The sequence below is a fragment of the Pleurodeles waltl genome, chromosome 5, assembly GCF_031143425.1.
Source record: "Pleurodeles waltl isolate 20211129_DDA chromosome 5, aPleWal1.hap1.20221129, whole genome shotgun sequence".
NCBI lineage: Eukaryota > Metazoa > Chordata > Amphibia > Caudata > Salamandridae > Pleurodeles > Pleurodeles waltl.
In genome coordinates this window covers 340,142,478-340,155,656 of record NC_090444.1, presented here as the reverse complement: position 1 = coordinate 340,155,656, position 13,179 = coordinate 340,142,478, and the positions used below count along the sequence as shown (strand labels likewise).

Sequence of the window (13,179 nt, the reverse complement as noted above, 5' to 3'; positions counted from 1 at the left end):
GTTTTGCTGACCCTGTTTTTGCTGGCTTTAGGTCTCTGAGCACTTTACCACTGCTAACCAGTGTTAAACTGAATATGATCTCTGCTCAAAAAAGGGTAACATTGGTTTATACACAATTGACATATTTTAACTTACATATAAGTCCCTAGTAAAGTATGCCACACCTGTGCCCAAGGCCTATAAATTAAATGCTACTGGTGAGCCTGCAGAACTGATTGTGCCACCCCATACATTAGCCCTTCAAACATGACTCAGGCCTGCCACTGCAGAGCCTGTGTGTGCAGTTTTAAATTGTCATGTTGACCTGACAAGTTAACCCTCTTGCCAAGCCCAGACCTTACTTTGTTATACATACAAGTCACCCCTAAGTTAGGCCCTGGACAGCCCCAAAGGCAGGGTGCAGTGTATTTAAAATAATGGACATGCATTTTTAAGTTTTACATGTGCTGGTAGGGAAACAACTCTTGAATTCTCTTTCACTACTGCAAGGCCTTTCTCTACCACAGATTAACTTTGGGATTGCCTTATTACATTTTATAAGTGTAATTTCCATTTGGGAAGAGATGGGACCCCGAGTTTGGTGTCTCTGTAATCGCAATTTAAAATCAGAACTTGTGGTGACATCGAATTTTAAATTGTAATTCTAAAAATGCCACTTTTAGAAAGCTGGCATTTGCCTACTTTAAATCATCTAGTGCCTTCTGCCTGTCTCCACATGCAGGTCTAGGTGAGTGACAGCTGGGCTCTTGTGCATTCCCTCCAGACAGCCACACACAATGGGAGCTAAAGTGTGACTGATGGACCATGAGCATCCTGATGGCCAATCCTGGGCAGGATGAGAAGGAGGAGCGGACACACCTGAATGGGCTGTGTCCTGATCACACACAAAGGATTACATCAGCCCCTGTCGCGAGTCTGGAGCCAGGCCAAAAGGGCAGAGACTCTGTGCACTTCAGATGCCTCTCTTTGAAGTTTCCCCCACTTTAAAGGCACCACTGGGTATAAGAACTGGAACCTGACCCCACCAAACCAGTGCATTACTGGACCTGAGGACATTCTGCTAGGAAGGACTGCTGTGCTGCAGTAGAGACTCTCACTTTGCTGGACTCTTCTGGACTTTGCTGGACTCCTGCTTTGCTGTGCCTGCCCTAATGCCCTCCTTTTCTGGGAGTAAGGAGACCTGGACCTGCATCTCTACATCTCCAACCCAAAGAGACTCCAACGGCTTGCTGGCTTGTCTCCTGTTATGAAGTCTCAGGGACATCAAAGACTTCCAACAACCCTGCTACAGCCTCTGGACCTTGCCAACTGTGAGCCCTGCCCTGTCAAGGGATGCCAAGTGGGTTTTCTAGCTGTTTCTTAAACAATCCATGCATAGTTGTTCAAGCGCTGGTCGGATACGCATCTCCCCTCGACTAGGATGCATCGCCCCTGCCGAAGAGGACAAAGACATTTCATCACTGGATACACAGCTCCACGACGACACATCACCTACATCACTAAAAAACCTTCCATGACGCATCTTGGATTTGATGCATTGCCTGCATCAAGCCGGATTGAAGAAGATGCATCGCCTCCTCTGCTCCATGCACTGGGCCTGTTGACAGCGCAACAAGGAACTTTTTCAGTGGGACAAGATTGGTCCCTGTATCCGACCTGCGTTCTATCACGGTCAGTGTGAACTTTTGGATTTACCCCAGCCAAGCGCGACGAGTTGACTCTTATGCTGTCAAGCACTATATTTGCAGATATCGTTTTTTAAATTCATATCTTGACTTCTACTAACTGAGTTTTTGTCATTTTGGTCATGTTTTGTTCATTAAGCTAAGATCTATCTTTCTTTTTGTGTGGTATTTCATTGTTTTACACAGCTGTTGCACTTCAGCAGGATTACGGCTTTGAGTGCAGGCAGTTGCACAGAGTCGGGCAGCGGTACCGGTTCTGGAGTTGTCCAGAGTCGATGTACCTTGTTCTTCTTGTTTTTATGCCAGCTTTCACTCCCAAGGCCCAAGGAACTGGAGTGGACAATACCTGGTGAGTCAGGGTCCTCGGCAAACATAAAAAACAGAGGCTAGTAGGTGATGTCTTTTCTATCCCTGAGACTTCGTGAGAGGAGGCAAGCTCAGTCCAAGTCCTTGGAGAAACTTCACAAGTAGGACGCACTGCAAAGTACAGTCTTTGTCCTCTCCAGAGCATATGCTGCAGCTGGAGGCCAACCCAGCAAAGCACACACAGCAAAGGGGCAGTACTCCTCCTCACAGCTCTTCTCCTTGGCAGAGTCTCCTCTTGATCCAGACGTGCTCTCAACGTCTAGGGTTTTGGGTCCAATAATTATACTCATTTCTGCTTTTGAAGTAGGGAAACTTCAAAGGAAAGTCTTTGGAGTGCACAAGACCCTGCCTTTCCTGCACTTGTCCCACATACATGCTAGAGAGTTGGAGACTGCAATGTGTAAGGACAGGCACAGCCCTATTTAGGACCCCAGGAAGACCAATCAGGATATGCAGGGAACACTCAGCTCCCTTTGTGTGACTGTCTAGAGTGAATTCACTAACAGCCCAACTGTCATCCTCACCCAGTCGTGTATTCAAAAGGCAGGCAGATGCACAGAATGGTTGAGCAAGAAAATACCCACTTTCTAAAAGTGGCATTTTCAAACTCACAATTCAAAAACCAACTTCACTAAAAGATGTTTTTTTTTTTGTTTGTTTTTTTTAAATTGTGAGGTCAGAGGCCCCAAACTCCATATCTACATCTGCTCCCAATGGGAAATTACACTTAAAGAACAAAGGCCCTCATTACAAGCCTGGCGGTCGGTGTTAAAGCGGCAGTAATACCGCCAACAGGCCGGCGGTAAAAAAAAAAAAAAAGGGATTTGGACCATGGCGCCATCCAAATCCGCCACTTTAACACACCGACTGCCTGGGTGGTAACAGCCGCTGGGCTGGAGACTTCGGTCTACAGCCCAGCGGCCGCAACAATCCCAATTTTGGGATTCCGACCCGGCCTACCGCCATGGTTTTCATGCCAAACTTACCGCCACAATAACCATGGCGATAGGCAGTATCAGTGCCAGGGAATCCCTTCCCAGAGTCCTCTCCCACCCTCCCCCTCCCGCACATATACACACCCACACGCACACCTATATACACACATGCACACACACATACCCGCCACCACCCATGCATGCACACATACATACCCACACACCATAACACACACCAACATACCCTGTCACACACATAAATTCACAATACACAACACTCACAATCACTCATTCACGCATGCATCCTACGCGACTCACACCCGCATGCACGCATGCCAATACATACACACACACCCCCACATACACACAACACCCCCACCCCTCCATCGGTCGGAAAACCCGACTTACCTGCTTGCAGGGGGTCCTCCGGCTGGAGACGGTCCGCAGCACTACTATCAGCAGCAAAGTCCACCAGCAAAACACCGCCAGGCCGTATCAGTGCTCCTGATATGGTCGGCGGCGTTTTGCTGGCGTGGCGGTGCTGCTGACAGCAGCGCCACTTTACCACTGCCCACCGCCATGACTGTCGGCGGTGTTCTGCCAGCATTCTGGCAGAATACCGTCGGCTGTCATGATACTGGTAGACAGCTGGTAGCCACGGTGGCGGTATGTTGGCGGCCGTCGCCGTGACAGTAGGTGGTCAATACCACCAATGTTGAAATGAGTGCCAAAGCGCTTACCTTCGGTAACGCATTATCTGGTAGAGACTCTATCTAGCTGTAGATTACTTACTTTAGAATTTCCAGGCGTCAGCTTGGAATCCGGAACTTTTGCAGAGAAAATACTCTGCGCACTCCGTCGGGTGGCGTTGTTCGGATCTGCGTGGTGTTGGCTTCATTGGAGCCATCTGTAACGTCACAGACACCTTTAAAGGCACCACCCAGGCCTCCTTGCTTCAGTTCCTTTTCCACTAACTTCCATGCTAGAAGTGCAGAGCCATAGAAAGAACTAAAAGCTTTGTCTGTGCAAAGACTAGGGCCCTGAAAGGGCCAATCCCTGACCCTATTGGAAGTGTCCGCAGAACGAGGAGGCATGGGTGGGTGAAAGGAATCTGCAGCTGGATAGTCTCTACCAGATAATGAGTTACCAAAGATAGAGACTTCTAGCTGCAGATTCTTTACCTTAGATACCCAAGTCATAATCTCCTGGTGGTAGACTGTGGACAAATCTTCTTCACACTAAAAAGTCCCGCAGGACCGAACGGGCAAAGTACCCGTCTCTACGGACCTGATTGCCCAGGCAGTAGTGTCTTGCGAATGTGTGCAATGATGCCCACATTGCTGCCTGACAGATATCCAGGACTGGAACACCTCGTGCTAGTGGAGAGGTAGAAGCCTTGCCCCTGGTTGAATGAGCCCTCAGAAGGCTGATGTAGGAAAGTAGTCTCTTTTTGGCATGGTTACCCCCACTTTTTGCCTGCTGTCAGTGTGTTCCCACTGTGTTCACGGGGATCCTGCTAACCAGGACTCCAGTAACTGTGTTCTCTCCCTCTACATTTGGTTGCTTAGGACTTAGCACCCCCCACAATTGGCATACTGGTGCCCCCATATAAATCCCTAGTATATAGGTACCCAGGGCATTGGGGCACCAGGGCTTCTCCATGGGCTGCAGCACTTATTGTGCCACCCATGGAACCTATGCAAAATGTGTCTGCAGGCCTGCCATTTCAGCCTGCGTGAAAAGGTGCAAGCACCCTTTAACTACAGGTCACTGCACCAGGTCACTGTGAGTCACCCTTTTAGCAGGCCCTTCCAGCCCAGGGGGCAGGAGGCAGGTACCGGTGTGACGGCACCGCTGAATGAGCATAGGTGCCCCTACGAACTCCAGCTCCATTTCTCAGGACTTCTTAAGTGCGGGGAAAGCATTTTACCCATGTTCTGGATACAGGGACCCCCAGTCCCTTCTCTGGCGCAAAACTGGACAATGGAAAGGGGAGTGACCACTCCACAGTCCATCACCACCCCAGGGGTGGTGCCCTGCGCAGGCACCAGCTACAACGACGACCAGCTGCGTGGATCTTCTCTCCTCCAGAGCTGCGTGGATTGTGTATCACAGGTGGTGGTCTGGAGTGGTCCCCTTCGTCCTCTTTACCAGCTGTGCAACTTGGGAGACGGTAAGCCCTTGCTTCTCCTTGCAGGACAGTACCCCTGTGCACCGTGACTGTTGCATCTACCAAGGCTTGTTTGTTCATCCTCCAAGGGATCTTCAGGCTCCATGTAGCCCAGGCCTCCAATACTCTTCCCTGTGAAGCACTGTCTCCTGCCTACTGCTCCAGTGACGTGGGACTCTTCTCCAGGTGTGCTGAGTGGGCCTTACTGCGACTCCTGTACCTGCTGCCTGTGGGTCGCCTGAGGGGGCTGTCTCCTCTTCTTGTGACTCTCCCAGCTGCTGAGGGTCACCTCTGACTACCCTCCTTGGGTCGAGTCCCCTGGCTCTTGCTGGTCCTCTTCAGCCTTGCAAAACCTTCTTAACAGACTCTTGCATTTGCCAAGGCTTGTTGGTGGTTATTCAACACCACTGACCGACTGCAACCCGACCGCCGACGAGGGGCATCACTTCTGGAACTCCTCTTCTGCTCTTGTGCTGCACTGCTGGCTTTCTTCGTCCACCGTCGACCTGGTCCTGCATCCACAGAAGAGTGGGTAGTGGCTATTGCCACCACTGGACACTACAACTCGGAGTGGACTTGGTCCTCTTCTTTTGCAGGTCATCTTCTGTCAGGATCCAACTTTGTTTTCATCCAGTCTTGTCTGGGTCTTGCACAGTCCTTGTCCAAAGATCTCCTGTGGGTCTGGGGGAAAACCAGGTACTTGCCTCCTCTCTCCTGGTCGCTGGGGGGGGGACCCTGGTGCTTACCTTTTGGGGTTTCTAGTTCCTCTAGCTCCCTTCTACCAATTCAACTTCCTTGGGTCGGACATTCCACTTACTTAGTATATGGTTTGGTGTTCCCCTAGGGCCCTCAATATTTACTATTGTTTCTACTATTTGCTATTGCTTTCAATGCTAATAACTTACTGTGTACATAAAAATTTATTTACTTATCTCCTATTAGAGTATTGCTTATTCAGAATTTTACTAATTGTGTTACTATAATAAGGTACCTTTATTTTTGTAACACCGTGTGGTTCTTTCGTGTGTGTAAGTGCTGTGTGACTGTAGTGGTATTGCATAAGCTTTGCATGTCTCCTAGATAAGTCTTGGCTGCTCATCCACATCTACCTCTAGAGAGCCCTGGCTTCCGAGACACTGTCTACACCTCACTAATAGAGGATAACTGGACCTGGTATAGGGTGATAACACAATAGGTACTCACCACACACAAGGCCAGCTTCCTACAGCTGCTTCTTGGCCAGTGCATAACAGATCTTAATGCAGAGAAAGACCCAGCACGAAATACTCTGTTTCTGCACTATCTGACCCTTCTTTGCTCCCACATACCCCACAAAGAGTTGGTCCTCCACCCGGAATTCTTTTGTGCGGTCAAGGTAGTATGACAAAGCTCTTTTTGGGTCCAGCCAGTGGAGTCGCTCATCTTCTTCAGAGGGATGCAGTGGAGCGAAGAAGGTGGGCAGGGTAATGTTTTGACCCAGGTAAAATGGGGTCACCACCTTGGGGAGGAAAGAGGCACGAGTTCTGAGTACCACCTTGTCTGGGAACATGGTGAGATATGGCGACTTAGATGAGAGAGCCTGCATCTCACTTACCCTCCTGGCAGATGTTATTGTCACTAAGAAGGCTGTCTTGATTGTGAGCTGTCAGAGGGGACAGTTGTGCAGTGCTCAAAGGGAGCATACATGTGAGAACTAGATTTAAGTCCCACTGAGGCATAACAAAGGGCATGGGGGAAACATATGTACAAGTCCTTTGAGAATGGTGATTTGAATAATGAAGGCTGATCCGGCAGCCAAAGGAATGCTGATTAGGTGAAAAGATAACCTTTGAGAGTGCCCAAGGCAGAACCTTGCTGGTTAAGGGATTAGATAAAGAGAAGATTGTCAGAGAGAGAAGCAGAAAGAGGAATAAATACATCTTTCTGTACAATAATTTACAAAACGATTCCAATGGCAGGTGTATACCGTCTTAGTGGAGGGATGCCTGCCTGCTACAGACAGCAGGAGGAAGGGCGAAGGTTGTCAACTGTTGCCGCTCAATCCCCACACATGAAGGTGCAGAGTTTACAGGTTCGGGTGGAGAACCTTCCCCTGCTTGTGCGACAGAAGTTCTTCCTGAAGGGGCAGCCTGATCGGAGAATCAATGCTCATTTTCACAAGCTCAGGATACCAGAATCTCTGTGCCCTTTTGGACCCACCAGAATTACTTGGGCCAGGTCAATCTTGATCTTCTTGAGAACTCTGGGCAGAAGTAGTATGGGCCGAAATGCGTGCAGGAGGCCTGAACGCACACTCGCAACGATAAGCGTTGTTGAGCAAATGCTGCCTTAGAAACTTCAATGCGCAATACTGCTGACATTGCGAGTTCTCTGCAGAGGCAAACGGATCTAACCAAGGCTCTCCCCACTGCTGAAAGAGTCCTTGTGCCAGCTCCGAGTGGAGACACCACTTGTGATCCGCTAGGAATCGACAGCTCAGTTCGTCTGCCCTGGCGTTCAGAGAACCTGTCAGGTGTTGGACCACCAGGGTATGCCCTGCTGTTCCAGCCATGTCCAGAAACGCAGGTCTCTTGACAAAGGGTCCACGATCCCACACCACTCTGCTTGTTGCAGTACCACATTGCGGTGGTGATGTCCGTGAACACCTGCACCATCTTCCCTTTTACAGCAGGAAGAAATGCTTTCAATGCCAGTCGGATTGCCCAGAGCGCTCTTAAGTTGATATGGAGTCCAGATTTCGCCAAGGACCTGAGTCCTCTGATCTACACCTCTCCCAGATGACCACCCCATCCTAGAAGTGACACATCTATCACTACTTTAAACTCTGGTTGGGGAAGGGAGAGGAGTCTGCCTCTGACCCAATCGCAATTCATTAACCACCACTGCAGAGCTTTTGCAGTTCCCTCCGAGACCTGAATTGTGTCAGTGAGATTTCCCTGATGCTATCCTCATTGGAACTTCAGCTCCCACTGAACAGCTCTCATATACCATCAGGCATATTTGACATGCAGGAGGCCATGAGGCCCAACAACCTGAGTCTGTCTCACCGATATCCAGGATAGAGGCCGAAACATCGGAATCCTAACCTGAATATCCTGGACTTGCTGCTCAGGAGGATAAGCATGAAGCCTGATTAAAGGGAGCATCTGAGAGGGAGTCAGGTGTGACTTCGGCACACTTATAGTGAACCCCATCGAATGCAGGAGGTTTTCCGTAGTCTGAAGGTGGGTGACGACAGCCTGCAGCGTAGGAGCCTTCAACAGCCAGTCGTCGAGGTAGTGGAAGACTGAAACCTCTAACCTACGCAGATGAGCTGCTACCACTGCCATCACTTTGGTGAACACCAGAGGGGCACTGGTGAGACCAAACCGAAAGTGCTCATGGCCCACCTTGAACCGCAAGTAACGCCTGTGTGTAGGCAGGATGAGGATGTGAATATACACATCATCCAACGCTACCATTCAGTCTCCTTGGTCTAGAGCAGACAAGACCTGAGCCAGAGTGAGCATTCTGAATGTCTCCTTTTTGAGGAAGAGATTGACGTCCAACAAATCTAGAATAGGTCGGAGACCCTTGTTCTTTTTTGGTACCAGAAAGTAGCTGGAATAACAATCAGTGCCTACTTCTGACATTGGGACATTTTCTATGGCTCCCTTGGCCAAGAGAGCCGTAACTTCCTTGTGGAGCAACACTAAGTGATCCTCCATCAGCTGTACTTTTAACGGAGGCGTAGAGGGAGGGAAAGACTGGAAGGGGAGGGAAGAACAAGTTACCTACCTTCGGTAACGCTTTTGCTGATGGATACAATCACCTGTGGATTCCTCACCTTATGAATTCTCCCAATGCGCCAGCATTCGACTGAAACTTTCTTCCCAGCTCTTCATGTCGACAAGGATGTCACAATTGCACGGCCCCGCACGCGACTCTGTCTGACATCATTGTGGCAATAAGAAGTCCTTGCCGGCGTGCTGACATCAGTTTGACCATTTTGTACGTGCCTTGGAGGCGAACAGGTGAAAACCGACTTCACAAGAACAATATATATACCAATCCAAATACAAATATAAACCACAATATTTGTTTATATAAAAAAAACAAAAAGTCACTTATCCCTTTGACTTCAACCCCCGAAGCTTTGCTGAAATATCTCACCTTTGTACTTTCAGTGCTTTCTCTCCACCCTCTGTAACTGTAGAATCTTTCTTTCTCTGGCCTCATCTGCATGGCACTCACCCCTCTACTGTTCTCAACCTACCTCTCTTTTTCCTTCACCACCTTTAGTTTTCATCCATCCTCTCAACTCTCTCTAAGCAGCTTAATTGCCTCTCTCTAATACTTTCAGGACTATAGTTTTCATGTTTGTCTTTACACTTCTCGCTCTCCCTCATAACTCTCTCTTCCTCATCACTCCACCTGCAACACCGTTTCCCATCCACTCCAGGAGCTCTCACTTCCACCACTCACTTCTCACCCGGAAGCTTCTCTCCTCCATTGTAAATCTCCGCTAACACTTCCCTAACCTACGGCTCCCTTGAGGTTTGGGGAAGGTAAAATGGGGCTTTAGGGCTTGAGGGTAATACCCTGTACTGCTCCTGCATAAACATGCATATCCCAGGAGGCTGCACTTGATGCACTCTTTGACTGCAGACAGTCAACACACACTGACTGAAGGCGAACACCTAGACGCCCGGCATAGGAACATTAACATTGTCCCAAGCAAAGGTGTATGAAGGCTTCGAAAATTAACTAGAGAGTTACAAATCGTCGAGGCCACAAGAAAAAGCAGGACAAGTACTGACCTGCATCATTTTCATTTACCACCTAACGCCAAAAATATAAACATGTAATATAATGCATTAAAAAACAAAAATCAAGATGCTACTACATAAACACTATTTTTACATTACAAAGAATGCACTCTCTGGGTTACGTGTTCATTCATTTTAATTCCCACAGATCTTTCTACCTCTATCAATTTGTCACCCTTTATTCAAGTGCTAGAAGACTCTCACCTACTGTTTAGAAATCAATACGCAGACACAAGTGACTTATCACCTTCTGCGAAATGCTTACCAAACGTAAACACAAAGAAACACATGCTTAAAATGAAATATTGTTCCACAAGCTACCTGTCAGACAGGAATCCAATCATTAAATAATATATTAGATAAATGTACTATACGTCTGAATGCCAAGCCAGGCTCATTACAAAGTTAAAAAAAACATCTCATTATCATGCACTCAGTCTAGGGAACTTTTGGTAAAGTGCAAGAAATAAAATGTCTGTAAGAAAAAAAGAAAGTCTGAAACAGCAAGTGAAAATGATGAAAAAAGTATAAGAGTGAGATTAGATGCGCGGTGTAACTACACACTTTACCGTCATTTGCTTCTGAGGGGGAGAGTGGAAAACTAATCTAACGAGGGAGAACCAAAAACCTGACACTGAGTTTGCTTCAAGTATACCTTTCACTTTGCAAATGTAAAATCATACAACCCGGTTCACAGAATCAGCATTCGTGGAACTTTAGCTTCATTGGTCCAATGAAAATGCGTAAAAATGGTAAGATACATTCTTGTTCAATGTTTAGGACTTGTATTGGGCGCCTGGCGACGAAGCACATGAGCGCTGTACTGCAAAAAAAGTGAATGAATGCTCAGAATGTTGAGGAGAGATAGAACAAGTGTCACATAATCAGGGCACCTTCAGTAAAGGGCTGTGACACTAGAGGTTGATCGGGGTAAGCAAGAATTGTGATGGAGGATGTAGGACCGCCAATGAGAAGGTGGTTTGTGCATTAAATATCATGACATACCTCATGTCATAATTTCCTTTAGTTTAATCAATGGACATGTTACTATAGACCAACGGTACTCAAAGTACGGCCCGCGGGCCGCCAGCGGCCCCACGGACCTAGCTTGGCGGCCCGCGAGACGCACACCAAACGCCATATCATGATGGCAGCAGTATGTAAACATAGAAGAGGGCCGAAGGAGCATGCTCCCGCGGCCCTCCTCTATGTTTACATACGGCGGCCATTGTTTATGCCGTTGCCCTGACGATCCTGGAAGCCAAAGCCCCATAAAAGTCAGCGCTTGCAGCTAACTTTTATGGGGCTTTGGTCGTCTGCTTCCTGTCACCGGCTCCACGTCTGCTGCCCGCCTGCCTGCCTGCTGTTCCACATTTGTGGCATCTTTACAGTGCTTTGAGTCAGGTAAGGCTCTTTGGTTATTTATTTATTTGTTTTTAATGTAGTGTGTGTTACTGGGGTAGGCGTGAGAGCAGATTGCGCTGTGTGTGTGCGCTGTGTGTTACTGGGGTAGGGGTGAGAGCAGATGGCGCTGTGTGTGTGCGTGCTGTGTGTGTTACTGGGGTAGGGGTGAGAGCAGATGGCGCTGTGTGTGTGCGCTGTGTGTGTGTGTTACTGGGGTAGGGGTGAGAGCAGATGGCGCTGTGTGTGCGCGCGCTGTGTGTTACTGGGGTAGGGGTGAGAGCAGATGGCGCTGTGTGCAGATGGCGCAGTGTGTGTTACTGGGGTAGGGGTGAGAGCAGATGGCGCTGTGTGTGTTACTGGGGTAGGGGTGAGAGCAGATGGCGCTGTGTGTGTTACTGGGGTAGGGGTGAGAGCAGATGGCGCTGTGTGTGTTACTGGGGTGGGGTGAGAGCAGATGGCGCTATATGTGTGCGCTGTGTGTGTGTTACTGGGGTAGGGGTGAGAGCAGATGGCGCTGTGTGTGCGCGCTGTGTGTGTTACTGGGGTAGGGGTGAGAGCAGATGGCGCTGTGTGCAGATGGCGCAGTGTGTGTTACTGGGGTAGGGGTGAGAGCAGATGGCGCTGTATGCAGATGGCGCTGTGTGTGTTACTGGGGTAGGGGTGAGAGCAGATGGCGCTGTGTGTGTTACTGGGGTAGGGGTGAGAGCAGATGGCGCTGTATGTGTGCGCTGTGTGTGTGTGTTACTGGGGTAGGGGTGAGAGCAGATGGCGCTGTGTGTGCGCGCGCGCTGTGTGTGTTACTGGGGTAGGGGTGAGAGCAGATGGCGCTGTGTGCAGATGGCGCAGTGTGTGTTACTGGGGTAGGGGTGAGAGCAGATGGCGCTGTGTGTGTTACTGGGGTAGGGGTGAGAGCAGATGGCGCTGTGTGTGTGCGCGCTGTGTGTGTTACTGGGGTAGGGGCATTGTTTTGAAAAAGGGGGTGGGGTGGTTGTTCCCCCTCTAAGCGCCGCCCCCCGCTGTCACTTCAGTGCGGCCCTTGGCCGCAAACCATACTGCAATTTTGGCCCCCGAGAAAAAGTTTGTGAGTACCCATGTTATAGACCATAAAATATATCAACATTGCGCCGTTTTTTCAAGGTTCTTTCTACTTTCATTACAGAATATATTTTTTGCAAACAGAAACTAATGTATTATTTCAAAGGCCTCTGGAAACTGGTTGTACTGCACATAAATCTCCTATGTGACCCCCACCTATGAAGTACAATGGAAATTCAAGCAGTGAATAACATAATAGTAACCTAGTCATGGTGGATTGATACGTGATTGAAAATGTCACTATACAAATGGTAGAGGGAACAAAATAGGTAAATACCGATCTGATACGGAGCTTTTCACCCACTACCTCCAGCACGCCATGGTTTCGGGATACTCGCTTATCTGCAATCTGAAAGGAGAGGAGGTAAATCAAAGCAGCGAAATATATAATAAGCCTTTCCAGGACAATGGGACAATGGCACTTTAATATCTCCTAACAAAAGCAAAAGAATGACGGACCAATGCAGAGGGGACCCATGTTTCAGCAAGTTTGTCACATATCAAGCAGCCTCTCCGTGGTAACACTGATTATTGTAAAACAAGTTTTTACAGCCTGATGCAATGAAACGTTACCCATCATAGCTACTACACTGTCGATTTTTACGCGTACTCGTAAGACAACAAAAGATCCACTGGTAAACTGCCAAAAGGGAAGATAAAACTCAGAATACTTCAATGTGCACCTAGGTGTACCTCCTCCTAATGAACTGTAGGTA

The 13,179-nt window shown here is 48.5% G+C and overlaps 1 protein-coding gene across 4 annotated transcripts in view; it reads right to left on the bottom strand.

Moving 5' to 3' along the window:
- APLF (aprataxin and PNKP like factor) overlaps positions 1-13,179 on the bottom strand; it is a 617,611-nt gene that overhangs the window by 571,059 nt on the left and 33,373 nt on the right. For all 4 annotated transcript variants that reach the window (XM_069234079.1, XM_069234080.1, XM_069234081.1 and 1 more), the window contains exon 2: positions 12,741-12,812. In XM_069234079.1, coding sequence (XP_069090180.1) covers positions 12,741-12,812 — 72 coding nt within the window. The remainder of the gene's footprint in view (positions 1-12,740; positions 12,813-13,179) is intronic.